Source organism: Branchiostoma belcheri, unplaced genomic scaffold, assembly GCF_001625305.1.
Source record: "Branchiostoma belcheri isolate BF01 breed outbred unplaced genomic scaffold, Haploidv18h27 scaffold9, whole genome shotgun sequence".
NCBI classification, from domain to species: Eukaryota; Metazoa; Chordata; class Leptocardii; order Amphioxiformes; family Branchiostomatidae; genus Branchiostoma; species Branchiostoma belcheri.
The window spans coordinates 5,093,497-5,109,284 of record NW_017804575.1 but is presented as its reverse complement, the minus strand read 5'-3'; the positions used below and the strand labels follow the sequence as shown (position 1 = coordinate 5,109,284).

Here is a 15,788-nt window from a genome sequence, read left to right as displayed (position 1 = left end):
AGCCGCTAGAAGGCTCAAAAATGACCTTGACCCTTATCTATTCACGTACCAAACATCACCACAATCCATCCATAGCTTCTTGATATATGCTGACCAATGTATGCGGGAACACAGACAGACAGACGAGAACATTACTTCGTGAACTTACCTGAAGACGTCTTATCCATACCGGTAGCCGGGTTTTCAGCGATGTCCAAGGTGTGCAGGGCGGCGACAGCAATGGACAGTTGCGACATTTCCTAAGGGACGAGACAAAATGAGCAAATGAAAAAAACAACACAGAAACAAAGACAGGATAAAGTAAAAAATTATAGATTGAGCTTACATTTTGTCCAAATTACATAATATTGCATTAAAAAGATTTTTGCATTAAAATACTAAATAGTATTTACCATTTTAATCATAAAAACCATCGTGGTGAGTCCAGCGATGGCCAGGGTAGCTACCACGGCAAACGCGGCGGCCATGCAGCTGCGATGGGCGCGGATGAAGCGGCCGGCAGTACGGTGGTCGTTCGCCCCGGCTTCTTCAACTCGGTCTGTTCAAAACATGCCATTGGATTCAGTTAATTGCCAAACCAACATTAGTCTATAAAGACGACAGGAATGAATAAGCAACGTAGTATTAAAGTGATGTAAATTTAACTATAATGTTTTATTTTATTTTTTATAATTTGAAAAAAAAATTTTTCCACTGTTTATTCAAATCATGGAGACAAGTACAAGTACATACACAAATATTTTTAACAAAAAACTTTTACAGCCATATCCCCAAAATACACGGACCAATCACAAAGACAGACACTAAAAATGATGTCTAAATCACTTAGACACAACAGGTCTTTAGACTGCCACAGATATCACAGATGAAGTTTCTTGACATTGTTGTAGAATGAAGCTTAACTGTGCAATAAAGGTTTGTTTGATTCATACCCTATTAAAGCCCATATAAATACTCATGTTAATCATGTTCACTTAAAGAGTCTTAAGGAGACATTAATTTCAGACTTTAAATATAATTAAGGGTTAATGTCCCGCCCCGAGGTGAATATGGTGTGATAAAGCCTTGTCAGTTGCTATAACCACAGAATAAAGCCACCAAGTGAGCGCAGCGAACGCGGTGGCTTTATGAGGTGGTTATAGCAACTGACAAGGCTTTATCACACCATATTCACCGAGAGAGGGCGGGACATTAACACTATTATCATATAGCTTACACGATAGCCTATCCAAACTGATGCAGTAAGTGACACAATGCACATGCTGAATGGAACATAGAACATAGTTCCATCTGGAGTCACCTGAGGTCACTGGGTAGAGTTCACGTTAACTGGGTCACAGGCAGGGAACATGTGTTCTTATGGGAGTCATTGGAACACAACTTAAGTTATTTTTGGATTTTTTAGAACTAGAGCCGTGTTCTATTGGGTCACCTGAGGTCATATGCGGGTGATTATTGGGTTTGTTTAATGTATGGATTGGGATGAATAAATACCCGATTTTGACTCTATTTGTGACATTACGGCGACATAAGGAATGTGGAATGGAACCTTCTGATTGGTCAATGTCACCTGGCTATATGATAATGTACTATAATGTGCCAAGTGCTTGCCGCGCTGATATGAGAATACTATTAGGTCTATCAGTCCGAAATATCAGCCCTGAATGGGCTGTCATACCCGAGCCAATAACAACAATTCGTAGGCCGTGTACAGATTTAACAGTCTCTCCTCGCCGATACAGTCATATCGGTGTATGACAAAGTGAAGTCTGTACATGATAGATTTGTTAAAAGAATAAGCCTCCTGTACAGGCCCCGCGGCGTGGGCGGAATGGAACCTACTCTCGGCGCCAATGTATGTAGGATTGCCAGCTATATTAAAATAATGCGTGAAAAACTCTTCCCCACCGCCGCGGGGCCTGCACAGGAGGCTATAAAAGAATGCCTGTGCTCAGTAGTACAACAACTAAAGAAACTGGGTGGATTTCCTCCACTGAAATGGCACAGAATGTACTTAGTAATTGGACTGCTCGACTGTCTACCAGAAGGCCCAAGAAACACAATCATTTAAACGCTACGGACGGGTGTAAGAGGGAAAGAAAATGGGAGTTTTACGTACGGAGAAGTTACGATGCGGTCACATATATTAGTCAAAGGCAGTCATAGAATTTTTAAGAGGTTGTGACAGAACCAACCAACCAACCAACCAACCAACCAACCAACCAGGATGTAAAACAGCGCTTATTCCGTACCAGAATTCTGAACGACGTATATGTACGACCATCACAAGAACTCCCTTAGTCTTATCAGAACTTACAGACAAGTAGCTTACCTGTGGTAGTGTCCGTTGTGTAAGGTGGTAAGTCGACCTGGGGTTCGCTTCGAATTCCCTCGCCCGGGCCCTCGGCAGTTTGCTCGAGCGGTGCCTCCTGTACTTGTAACACCGGCGCTGACGTCGACCGATTTTCTAGTTTGACCGCCTCGACGTCGTCTTCCATGTCCGAAGACGTTTCGAACCCTTCCCACCTGTTTTCGTAGTCGTTGTTGCCGTCTGAAGTACTCTGAGGCGACGGCGGCCCGCTGCTGGTTTGTTCGCCGCTGGACCCGGCAGCGAGTGGGGCACGGACGTGGTCTGCTTGCTCGAACATCTGTACCGTACTGGTTAAAAACTGGCGAGTGCCAACTTACAGACGGCAAGAGATGTACATAAATATGATATATGTTGTCATGATTGGTCTGACACATGTGCGTATGTACTGTCATTTTTTTGGACGTAAGGCCACACCGTATTAATTTTATGGATGACATCCACGCGCGCATTGATTTTCGCCTGTTCTAAAAAAAAGAAAAAAAAGATCACGTCCTCGGAGGCTCTAGCCTGGCTCTAGGCCTGGGTAGTCCATGGTAGTTAGTAACAATATGGAGCCGGTGGTAACCCTGGAGGACGGCACCCAGGCTACCGAAGCCCCACGACTCAAGAGCTCAGTACATACGTACAGTGCCGATTCACAAATTCCACAAATTGTCGCATACGTCACTATGTACTGCCGCAAATTCACAATACCAGCATTGTATTCCTGTGGTTTAGTAGCATTTTTATTTTTGGCCGGAATTTTTTTTTATTCACCCGCGCGCACTAGTTTGGGGGTCTTCAGAGGATGTCATCCATAAAATTAAGTCGGTGTGGCCTAAGTATGTCGCGTTGCCATGGCATTTTGCTCCTTGTACGTAGTAGACCAATTTGGCGAAGAGAAGTAGGTTGATTTATCCTTGGGATGAAAATAAACCCCGAGGTCTGAAAAGAATTGAAAACTGATGACTTAAGTTTTTCGTGAGTTTTGAAGCTTGCAGTTTCTAGTGTCGATCAGAATCTGATAGTGGCTCAAAAATTGGTAGAAATTCATCAAATACTGTAAATCTCATCGCAAATTGAGGTTGGACAAGCTGAGCTTGGTTACATTTTTTTAGCGCAGAGTGGGGACACAACCAACAGAATTGATGCATGAATATGAAAAAAAACAGACATAATTAAGCGTCAAGACGTCATAGAATATTGTCTATGTCTTTATTCATATCTTGTTCAAATTGCTGTGGCTTCTCGTTTCAGGTAACCACTGAGAAAGGAAACAAAATTTTACATATGTTGGAAATGTCATCAGTACAGTAGATCGGAAACCGCCCTGGATGCAAAATTCGTACCGTTTGTATGTTTATAATATGATGATTTGGAAGGAAAATGTGAGTGTTTATGTGTGTGTGTGGGGGGGGTATGTATTTGTATTTACAAGACTGATAAGCCTAGTGTTTAGGGATCGCGAGTTCTTTTCCCTAAACGTAGCAACTAATGATACGTTTCTTTTAGAAATGTGTGTACAACTCTCCTCACTCAGATGTAGGAACTTACACGGTCATCATACTCAGAAAATCTGTATCCTGTATATCTGTACATGAAACTGTATCTGTGCATGGATATTTGTATCTGTACATAAATCTGTATCTGATTGCAAATAAAAAGATCTCGAGTGATTGCCATAGACAGAGAGTCGTAGCAGATCACCGTTATGAGATATTATCATATAGCCTGTCTGTGTGGACCAATCACACGTCGTTATTCCTTTGGTTGCACGGCTCTAAATTTAAAGTAAGATTTAATTCTAATTGCCGAGTCTCTTACGACCTCTCCTCAACTTGCTGAGGACGAAAGAGCATCGAGCTGCTCGCTTACCAGCCAACTCCGGTGCCAGGGTGTTGAGCCAAATCCTTGAGCTGCCACATACGTGAGAGATCAGGTGTTTAGGACTAGGGTTAGGGTTAGGGTTAGGGTTAGGGTTAGGGTTAGGGTTGGTATTAGAGTTAGGGTCAGGGTTGGGATTGGTATTAGAGTTAGGGTTAAGGTTGTTGTTTTTTTTTATTCCAACATGTAATCACCAGACGTGGTGACGACACACTCAAGTTTTTTCAACTTATATTAATGCCGCCACCAACACAGGGGACAAATACATGACAGGACAATACTCATTTACACCTGAGCTAAGTGAGGAAAGTCGTGTAAAGTGCCTTTCCCAAGGGCACAAGATCGGTGGCATGTCAGGACTCGAACCCGAGACTCTAAGTTCCGAGTCGCGCACTCTGCCGCTACGCCACACGACCCCACTTAAGGTTGGTTAAGGTTGGTTTTAGAGTTAGGGTTAGGGTTGGTATTAGGGTTAGGGTTGGTATTAGAGTTAGGGTTAGGGTTAGGGTTGATGTTAGGGTTAGGGTTAGAGTTAGGGTTGGTATTAGAGTTAGCGTTTAGGCGGGTTAGAGTTGGCATCATTGTTTAAGGCTAGGGTTAGACTTGCGATTGGGGTTAGGTTAGTTTTAGTGTCCCACATCACGACCAAATCCCTCCCACCCCTTATTCGCATGTATACTGGAACCCCCCAGTAGTGTCGGAGTAAAGTATTTGGCAGGATCATGTACAATGTATACTTCCCTGTATATAGGACAGTATATATCCAGAGCTTTAGATAAAAGAAATCATATTATATCCGCCGACTGATGTACACTCAGTCATATATAGAACTCAAGACATGTACATTATCATGTAAGCCATGTTCCATATACATACATGTACTATATTACCTTTTTGAAATAGTATGTTATTTTCGATACATAGAACTTGTAGTCACTGTAGACGCGAGAGTAGATGTTAGCTAGATATGTAGTACTGAAGAGTTTGCCATTCATTGTAACGGTACCCGTTACAATTGTTGTGCAATAAAGATTGACTTGACTTGACTTGTATACTATGTACTATACGGGCTTAACACCGGGATGGACTTTGACCGGGGTCAATACGTACAAAGTTCACTCTACAGTTACGCCATTGCCACGGGCACACACAATTACGAATACCGCTGCCTTTTAACGTTATACATGAACAAAGACGTCAAACCAAGTTGACTGACAGTTGTTACTATTAGTCCGCTCAGGATGGCCCGAATTTTGTCACGTTCGGAGCTCAGGCAGTTGGCGGACTCACTAGTGCTGGACTGGAGTGACATGGCGTCTCATACCAAAGCAATGGTAACGTTTACGTTTCGTTTATGCCTTAGTCTCAATAGCAAGCAGGCTGGGGGCAATAGCAAGCAGGCTTTTTCCATCAATTTCACTCATAAAAGTAACTTGTCGAAGACCGCAGTATTAGATACTGAGAAGCTACATGCTGAATTAACTTTATTTGGCCAGAGATTTACAAAGTTTAAACGAATGACGAACTGTTCACATACATATTGTCAGGTCTAAACACCTGGTGATTGAGAAACTCTGTGAATTCGTATACGCATGTCTCAAGAGGAGAGAAGAAACTAGTAAGCTATTGTAAGCTTCAGAGTTAGATGAATTATAGTATACAGTAGCCGTTTGTTCTGTTTTTGTTCTTATGCAATTCCCTATGACTGTCATAGCCTATGTACTAGTAACTAGTATCATCCAATATGTTATATCATCCAGTGCATTTAGCCCGGCAGGGCATGAATATGCAATAAACCATAATTATGGGTTCACCACACCACGAAGTGGTGTGGTGAAACCATATTGCTTTTTCTGATGTTTCTTCTCCTTCTTCTCCTGCCATTTTTTAAATGGATTCAGCTTCTTCATTTTAGGGCCTAAGGTCCTGAAATTTGGTATGGAGGTACAGTGGGCTAATACCCCTAGGCGTTTTTTAAATTATTGTGATACAGGCTTTTAGAATGGTTTTATTTGAGTTTTTTGGCTGTATTATAGCTAATGTATTACTGTGTTAGTGTGCCATGTTTACCACGTCTGGGCATGAGTCATTACAATGGAATGCAGGGCATCAACCAATAGGCATGCAGCTTTCCTCTATACTTCTTGCTGATTGGCTGTTGGAATTTAACTTGATTAACACCTGCACACTGAGCATTTCCACCTGCTCAGAGCATTTCTTGCTGATTGGCTGTTGGGATTTAACTTGATTAACACCTGCACAGAGTATTTCCATACTGACAGTATGTCTTTATTCAAGTGTTTTGGTAGGTATTTCAAGCTTTTCTGCTCCAGCATTGGAATGCGGGGCATGAACGTTTTTTTTTTATTTGGAAAATCAACAGTTTGCATTATGCAATTAAAAATCCTAACCAATAAAGTAGGGAATAGCTATCCAACTGTTGTTTTAGTTGTATGTTACTTCATATTATAGTTATATCAATGTAAATCATTGTTTTCCCTTGTGTTTCTCATTCTTTCCCTGCCATGTGGTAAAATGTGGTGAACCCATCGCTGTATTTGCTCCAAAGCAAATATTGGCCTTTCTAGTTGTCATTGTCATTTATTTGCCACGACAGTTGCACTGCACAGCTCGGCATTACCTGGACGGTAAAATCCCCTGGGAGATGACATTTGAGGTGGACAGGTGGCCAGACTACACAGCCGTCCTGTGGCGCAGTAACAAGAACGACAGCTCTGCGCCAACTTTCACTAAGGTATTTGGCAAAATAAGTTAGTTCGCCGAGAATCCGACGTTTTAAGATCTGTGTGTTTGTGAACGGCATGGCCAAAAAGTTGTGGATGGACTTTTACGATATTTGGCATATTGGTGGGTATTGGGAAAATGAGAGAAAAAAAAAGAATAGACTATGAGCCACCTAGCAGCTTTCTAAGGTACAGGCACTGTAGTAGGCATCTTATGTTCTGACTGCTAAGGCCACAATTTGTCAATCTTGGGCAAAATTTACCATTTTGTAGATCGTGGGCAAAATGTACCATATTTTTTTTGTGTACAATTGAGTGGAATGATAGAATAATGTTATAGCCTTTTCTCTTTTTTAACTATTAGAATTATATATCTCTTCACTGGACCAATGACGGTGGACTTAAACAGTTATTAATATCAACATCTCTGGACTGGACCAAACCACTTTTCATACGTGGTATGTCAGAATTTGCCTTTTTAATACATACACAGCATATCATCAATGTATATATATAGAGAGAGATAGTATTTGAAATAAGAGTAGTAGCATAGCATTGTTTTAATAATTTAATATTTTTAGATTACGTCACGATAAGCGATGGTAGCTGATGAGTTGGGTGGATGATTGGGGCATTCGCTTATACAATGATTTTTTTTTATATCTGTCGACACTTCTTCCAGGGTTTCCCCCCAAAGGTTTATCCATACTAAGAGAACATCTGGAGAAACAGGGAGTTCCATGCCCTTCTGAGCATATCCACCCCTGTGACATCGGCTACTACCTGCACAAAACTTGTCCAAGTCTAGAGAGCATGACCACGTAAGTTTCATCTCAATTTTTCCCAACGCAAAAGGCTGCGAATCACCAAAATTTCAACCATTTCCCTTTGGCTGAGGACAACTCAGGACCCGGATGCTTTGCACACGTCACTTTCCGGAAATGTGACGTGTGCACCGGGTCAAGGGTGGTTGGAAGACTGTATCGGCCCCCGTCTCTGTTTAATGAAGGTTGATGTGTTCTGATGTATACTAGACTTCCACATTTGACCCGGCATTCACGTCATTGTTTCCTGTTATGGTAACAATACACCCTTCCTTCTGCCCAGGACTGACAACAAAAAGGTGACCATAGCCCCAGTCAAACCTGAGCACAGCCGGCTTGTCAGTAAGTCCTGGAAATTTGGAGGCACTCCCGCGGCTGATGAGTACTTGCACTATCTGGTCAGCACTTTCCCCTCGGCCTGTGTGTATGACCAAGACGGAAACCCTTTGTCGTGGATTCTCATGGACAACAGCGGTATACAAGTGCTTGGCTACACCTTACCAGATCACAGAGGAAAGGGTTACTATCAGCTTGCTTCTAGGCACCTGATAAGCGTCTGTCTAGAGAAGGGGTATCTGCCGTTTGGTTTCATTGAGGACTACAACGAGCATTCGAGGAACATCCACAGGAAACTTGGGTACACTTGGACGGAGGCAGGGAGGTGTATATACCTCACTCTCAATGGTTTCGTTATCGGATCCAGACTTTGAGTCCAGGACTTGTTGCTACCTGAAACCAGTGATACAAAATAGCCATTAATTGTTACAAGCAACACTTACAAGCATGTTATGTACACAAGTGGATGTCATGTTATTTCTTCATGGCTATCACAAATTTCGTTGGTCATTAAACATGTAAATTTGTCCATTCGTTCTGCAACCGTCCGTAATTTTTATGTAATACAGTATTCAGATTAAAAAAAAACGTGCGCTTTGAAACAGAGGTCCGATATCGTTGCTTAGACTTAAAGCCATATATAATATGAATCACAGAAAAGTCTCGTACACCGTCTGTATTACATGTACTATGTACATGTACTATATTACATGTATTATTTACATGTAATGTGGTACCCAGGCTAAGTCAATGCCGTAAATCGCAGTGAAATTGAGAATTGTGCTGCTTTAGTTGTATTCAGCCAATGGATCAATATTCATACTGCAAACACCAATCATTAATTAAACGGCCGTACAAATATGGGTTTGTGCCTCCCTTAATGTTGGGTTTGAAAGACGACAGATCCTCATAATAAAACGTTGTGGTAGTGTAGAGTAGCAGATCATAAAGTCTGTCGGTGTGGACAGGTTGCACGCCTTTTGTTTGCGCAGCTCTAACCAGGTGACGGCCTATTGCTATGTTATTCCGTCTCTTCTGTTTCCGAAATGGCCCCCAAACAAACAAACAAACGAACAGACAATCTATAACACAGGAGCGGTAGATAAAGGACCACCGGGCCGATGAACTGTGCCCTTTGACCGGGGTCAGTACGCACAAGGTTCACAGACTTGCCTAAAACACACACATTTACAAATGCGTCTGTCTTGCAACGTTATATGTGAACAACAACATAGGACTTGACTGGACAGGTTGTTCTTCGTCTTCTCATGCTCAGGATGGCCCGAATTTTGTCACGTTCGGAGCTCAGGCAGTTGGTGGACTCACTAGTGCTGGACTGGAGTGACATGGCGTCTCATACCAAAGCAATGGTAACGTTCATGTTTCCTTAAGCTTTATGCCTTGGTCAAAAGACAATGTAGAAAGCATTTTTCTTTCCAATTTTGGTCTTGGCCCCGTGGAACGTCCTATGGTTAATGGACTATTTTGGGAATCCAATTGAGTTAATAAATGATTTTAGTGATCCAAGTATGTTAATAAATGATTCGGCCCAGGTCCCTAAAATGGAGCAAACAGTTGTCAAACCAGTCTGTGAAAACAGGTTGCACTCTGTTTGACCCAGTATGGGTTGCTCTGGGACCAGTTTTTTAATAATCTTACAAAGAATGATAATAACAATGTGACGTTACCAGAAGTCAAGTTAAGTTAAACGCGTGAGGTTGCGAGTCCTAGCGGAAACCCGAGCAGATTTCAAGCGTAATTTGTCCTGGGGTACTGACCAAGGCTACAGGTACACCAAATGTAGGAGACTCTGTCTCTGGATCCAGAGGCCAAGAGTTTGTAACGTAATAGATGTTTTCTACCACAGTTACTCTTCACAACTCAGCATTACCTGGACGGTAAAATCCCCTGGGAGATGACCTTTGAGGTGGACAGGTGGCCGGACTACACAGCCGTCCTGTGGCGTGATAATGAGGACGACAGCTCGGCGCCAACTTTCACTAAGGTATTTGGTTAGTTTGCAGAGAAGGTTATGTTTTAGGGTCTGTGTGTTTGAGCATATGACTCCGAACCTTTATGATATGGTAGATGTGGGAGATGGCACAATGAAACAATTAAAAATGAATAGATTATGAGCCCCCTAGTGACTTTCTGAGGCAAGGCACTGTAGCAATATAATCATGATTCGTCAAGGATCGGTAGATCTCGAGTTATGTTTTCGGGTCTGTGAGTTTTCTAGTGGCTTTCTACGAGTAAGCTAAGGTGCTGAGTCAGGCATTCCGTTTCATACCTCGTGTTGACTGGCCATGCCATGGTCTGGGCAAAAAATACGGTTATCTTAATTCTCTTTTTAATTTTAATCTTTTTTTTTGGGAATACTAGAATGATATATATATTCACTGGACCAACGAGGATGGCCTTTGGCAGTTATTAATATCAACATCTGTGGACTGGTCCAAACCACTTTGTGTAATTGGTAAGTCTTATGATTTAACCATATATTTGTGTCTTTGTAGACCAGAAAGATTTAGCATTTGATATAATTAAATTAGAGTAGTCGCATGGCATTGTTTGGATTTTCCTTTTTTTTTATTGCGTTAGGTATAAGTAGCTGATGAGGATGGTGGTGGATGTTTAAGATATTCCCTTATACAATGTGTTAATAATGTTTGTATTCACTTGTCTGATATCTGTCGTTGATTCTTCCAGAAGTTCCCCTCAATGGTTTATCCATACTAAGAGAACATCTGGAGAAACAGGGAGTTCCATGCCCTTCTGAGCACATCCACCCCTGTGACACCGCCTATTACCTGCACAGAACATGTCCAAGTCTGGAGAACATGGCCATGTGAGTCTCATAAAAATGTTTCATCTTTCTTCCAACACAAAAGACTGTCACCATATTTTCTACCAAACCTCTTGTCTTCCTGAGGATAATTGAGGACCCGGATGCACACGCCACACTTTCCGGAAATGTAAGTATGCACCGGGTCAAAGGTTATTGGAAGTCTGTATCGGCCCCCGTCTTTGTTTTCTGATGTATATTGGCCTTGACCCGATACTCAAGTTCCCTATTAATATCATGGTAACAAGGTACTAACAACATATCATTCCAACTCCCCAGGACTGACAACAAGGTGACCATAGCCCCAGTCAAACCTGAGCACAGCCGGCTTGTCAGTAAGACCTGGAAATTTGGAGGTACTCCTCAAGCTGATGAGTACTTGCACTATCTGGTCAACACTTTCCCCTCGGCCTGTGTGTATGATCAAGACGGAAATCCTTTATCGTGGATTCTGATGGAAAACAACGGTTCACAAGGGGTTGGCTACACCTTACCAGATCACAGAGGAAAGGGTTATTTTCAGCTTGCTTCCAGGCACCTGATAAGCGTCTGTCTAGAGAAGGGGTATCTTCCATTCCTCTTCATTGAGGACTACAACGGGGTGTCGAGGAACATACACAGGAAACTCGGGTACACTTGGACGGAGGCAGGGAGGTGTGCATACATCGCTCTCAATGGTTTTGTCGTTTGAGTTTGTGTCCAGGAATTGCTGCTGGAAACCAGGGGCACAAAATGGCCATTGAATGTAACAACGCTTGCAAACAGTTTTTCATATGTACACAATTAATTGTCATGTTTTTATTTCATGGCCATCATACATTGTTGAAATATGGTAGACCATTACGATCTTTGTAAGTTGCCGTAAGATATACATAGAGTGTTTTGAAATGGACAATGTGCACGTTGAAATCATTATACAGTGTGATTCCAATTATTGTTGTTCTCATGAAAAAGGAAACAGGGATCCTCACTCTATCCCAAAACTAGTGATTTGTTTTTGGATTTTTTTCTGTAGTTATGTAACAAGAACAGACAATGTGACCCGTTGCGTCTTAAAGTTTTTGAAGTAGCTAGCTGCTCAGCAGTTGTTGTGTGTGTTGAATGTGACATGTCTGATAGAAATTGGTTAGTGTGCCACAGAGAAGTCTCGTTGCCATAGCTATAGTTTACATGCATACACGATCAGTATTAGTACAGATTTGGTGCATAATCATCCATCTTCTAGTCACTGCCATGAACAGAATTGAAATCGAGAATTGTGGTGTTGTTTTTTCACCTAAGTCTACACAGAATCCTGTCAGTGGATGAATACTGCAATCGCCAATCATTGAACGGCCCTACATATGTGGGGTCAAATGGGTTTACAATAAATGTTGGGTTTGTAAGAGGACACTCCCGTTATATCAGATACAGATCGTTGGTAGTAGACGACGTTACGCGAACCATATAGCCTGTCTGTGTGGATCAATCATTCTCCCAACCACTTATTTTTCTCTGACCTAATTGGTCTTTTCTGTTTCTGAAACGGCCCACAGACAGGCATATTAAAACCCAGCCCTTTGTTTGATCGGGGTCAATACGTTCAAAGTTCACTCGACAGTAGCCATTGCGAAGGGACCACACTACAAATACGTCTGTCTTGGGCAGATATCACAGTTACGGTTGGCCAAAGGAACGTATGGTTAAATACGAAACAAGTCCTCATGAAAGTACTCTCTCACTCTTCAATCTCAAATATTCTTTCTGCATCAGAGATCCACAAGAGCCTGTTTCCCAAATATAGAAAGATATACAGGGGGTTGTCCAGCTGAGCTCTGACAACAGCTGACAACAGTAAACAAACCCAGGCAGCCTTTAACTTTTGACCTAATTTTCTCATGGCCCTGGGCAGACAAGACCTCATCACTCAGGCGTCTCATTATGCCCACTAAACTGGGATATGACCAAACTAGGAAAGTTTAGACCCTACCTGTTCCTTTTTAGCCCCGAAGTCGTCAAACTGGACCGGAGGGTTCAAGAGAAAAAAGGATTTTCAAAGATAGTAACTAGGGAGTACAATTTTTTTGCCCTCCACTGCGCAACGCAACTGTGACGTCTGCCATCTTGAAACGTTGCATGTGAACAACGACGTCGGACCTGAATGGATTGATGACCGATTTTAAATTGTTCTTAGTCCGTTCATGGTCAGGATGGCCCGAAGTTTGTCATGTCCGGAGCTCAGGCAGTTGGCGGACTCACTAGTGCTGGACTGGAGTGACATGGCGTCTCATACCAAAGCAATGGTAACGTTCACGTTTCGTATATATATGCCTTGGTCTCACTCGCAACCAGGCTAGGAGCTTATTACATTTTTTCCATCAATTTCACACAAATGCAACTGCATGAGCGGACATATTAGATACTGAGAAGCTACATGCTGAATGACTTTCGGTTATTTGCCACTATAGTTACTCTGCACAGCTCAGCATTACCTGGACAGTAAAATCCCCTGGGAGATGACCTTTGAGGTGGACAGGTGGCCGGACTACACAGCCGTCCTGTGGCGTGATAACGAGAACGACAGCTCGGCGCCAGATTTCACAGAGGTATGTTATCTTTATCCTTACCTAGCACGACTCAAGCTTCATGATACCTGTTATGTTGTTGAATGATAAAAGATACAGATCGGTTATGAAAGAATAGATTATGAACTCCCTAGTGGATTTCTAAGGCAAGGCACTCATATATATATATATATATATATATATATATATATATATATATATATGGTGGCTTTCTACGGTGCTGAGTCAGGCATTCCTGATACATGTATTAGTCATAACTCGTGCTAACTAAGATAGAGTGATTTTGGCTAAATATTGCAATATTACTCTTACCAAGTTTTTAAGAATCCTTTTCCAATACTAGAATTGTATGTACATTCACTGGACCAACGATGATGGCCTTAGGCAGGTATTGATATCAACATCTGTGGACTGGACCAAAACACTTTTGATACGTGGTAAGTACTAGTATGATAATTCAATCATACTAGTATCTTTGTGCCTTTCTTAGATTTAGCATTAGAAATTAGAGTAGTCGCATATGCCATTGTTTGAACTGTGATTGCGATAGGCATGGGTAGCTGATGAGGTTGGTGGATTTTTTTACAATGTGTTTCTGGTCTTTGCATTCAATTATTTGATATGTATTCTTATTTCATTCCAGAATTTCCCCTAAATGGTTTATCCATACTAAGAGAACATCTGGAGAAACAAGGAGTCCCATACGCTTCTGAGCATATCCACCCCTGTGACACCGCCTACTACCTGCACAAAACTTGTCCACGTCTGGAGAACATCACCATGTGAGTTTCATAAAAATGTTTCATCTTTCTTCCAACACAAAAGATTGTCACCAAATTTTCTACCAGGCTTCCTGAGGATAATTGAGGACCCGGATGCTCTGCATACGTCACACTTTCCGGAAATGTGACGTGTGCACCGGGTCAAAGGTTATTGGAAGTCTGTATCGGTCCCCGTCTCTGTTTAATGAAGGTTAATGTGTCTTGATGTATCAGCCTCGACCCGATACTCAAGTTTCCTATTATCATGGTAACAAGGTACTAACAACATATCATTCCAACATATCATTCCCTAGGACTGACAACAAGGTGACCATAGCCCCAGTCAAACCTGAGCACAGCCGGCTTGTCAGTAAGTCCTGGAAATTTGGAGGTACTCCCGCGGCTGATGAGTACTTGCACTATCTGATCAGCACTTTTCCCTCGGCCTGTGTGTATGATCAGGACGGAAATCCCTTATCGTGGATCCTGATGGAAAACAACGGTTCACAAGGGGTTGGCTACACCTTACCAGATCACAGAGGAAAGGGTTACTATCAGCTTGCTTCCAGACACCTGATAAGTGTCTGTCTAGAGAAGGGGTATCTGCCGTTCCTCTTCATTGAGGACTACAACGAGCAATCGAGGAACGTCCACAGGAAACTCGGGTACACTTGGAAGGAGGCAGGGAGGTGTGCATACATTGCTCTCAATGGTTTTGTCATCGGATCCTGAGTTTGTATCTAGGGCTTGTTGCTACAGGAAACCAGGGACACAAAAATAGCCATTAATTGTGACAACAGGTATAAATATCTAAAATGTCAAGTACACAAGTGGATGTTATGTTATTATTTCATATCCATCATGAATTGTTGACACATGGCAGACCATTAAACCCGTTAAGATTTCCATTCTTTCTGCAATCGTCTAATTTTTATGGAATGCAGTGTCCAGGTCAAAAACGTACGCTTAGAAACAGAAGTCTGATCAAATGTTACTTTGACTTAAAGCTATATATAATAAAATATAATGAATCACAGAAAAGTATCGTATACCATCATTATTACTAAACCACAGGTTTGGTGCATAATTATCTTCATTTAGTCAATGCCGTGAATCGTGGTGAAATTGAGAATTGTGCTGCTTTTATTAAAATGGAGGTATTGTTTTTGGTGTGTCTGTCTGTCTGTGTTTCCGCAAACTTGCAGTCAGCATAACTTCAGAACACCTTCATGAATTGTGATGATATGTTGGTAGGTCGTAGAAAGAAAAATGTCAAGGTGAAATATGGGCCCTTTGCTGTTTGATTTTGACACTGCAGCAGAACTTCCGTTTTTTTATGAACATGCAATCATATTTCGTCCTTAACATGCTATGGTCTTGTATTTTTGATGTCAGATAGCATTTCCATGGAGGTATGAGATCTCCGAATTCTTGTTTCACTTGAAACCTCATTCAATCAGTGGATAAATATTATTCATTT

At 41.9% G+C, this 15,788-nt stretch overlaps 1 protein-coding gene across 2 annotated transcripts; it reads left to right on the top strand.

Annotated features, from left to right (window-relative positions):
- Window positions 1-5,395: 5,395 nt before the first annotated feature.
- Window positions 5,396-15,112, top strand: LOC109487728 (glycine N-acyltransferase-like protein 3). 2 transcript variants are annotated; one of them, XM_019791786.1, is made up of 5 exons: window positions 5,396-5,568; window positions 6,852-6,989; window positions 7,343-7,436; window positions 7,661-7,799; window positions 14,623-15,112. In XM_019791786.1, exons 1-5 carry the CDS (start codon window positions 5,476-5,478, stop codon window positions 15,038-15,040), a joined length of 882 nt encoding a protein of 293 aa, XP_019647345.1. In that variant the 5' UTR covers window positions 5,396-5,475; the 3' UTR covers window positions 15,041-15,112. The 2 variants fall into 2 exon arrangements, with proteins under 2 accessions (XP_019647345.1, XP_019647344.1); XM_019791785.1 differs by lacking the exon at window positions 14,623-15,112 and adding an exon at window positions 8,086-8,832.
- Window positions 15,113-15,788: the final 676 nt, after the last annotated feature.

What these genes read in the sequence shown, in the direction of transcription:
- LOC109487728 (XM_019791785.1), top strand. Translation starts at nt 5,476, where the DNA reads ATGGCCCGAATTTTGTCACGTTCGGAGCTCAGGCAGTTGGCGGACTCA. An exon ending in CGTCTCATACCAAAGCAATG is followed by an intron (nt 5,569 to 6,851) that starts GTAACGTTTACG and finishes TTGCCACGACAG; the next exon opens with TTGCACTGCACAGCTCGGCA. An exon ending in CAAACCACTTTTCATACGTG is followed by an intron (nt 7,437 to 7,660) that starts GTATGTCAGAAT and finishes CACTTCTTCCAG; the next exon opens with GGTTTCCCCCCAAAGGTTTA.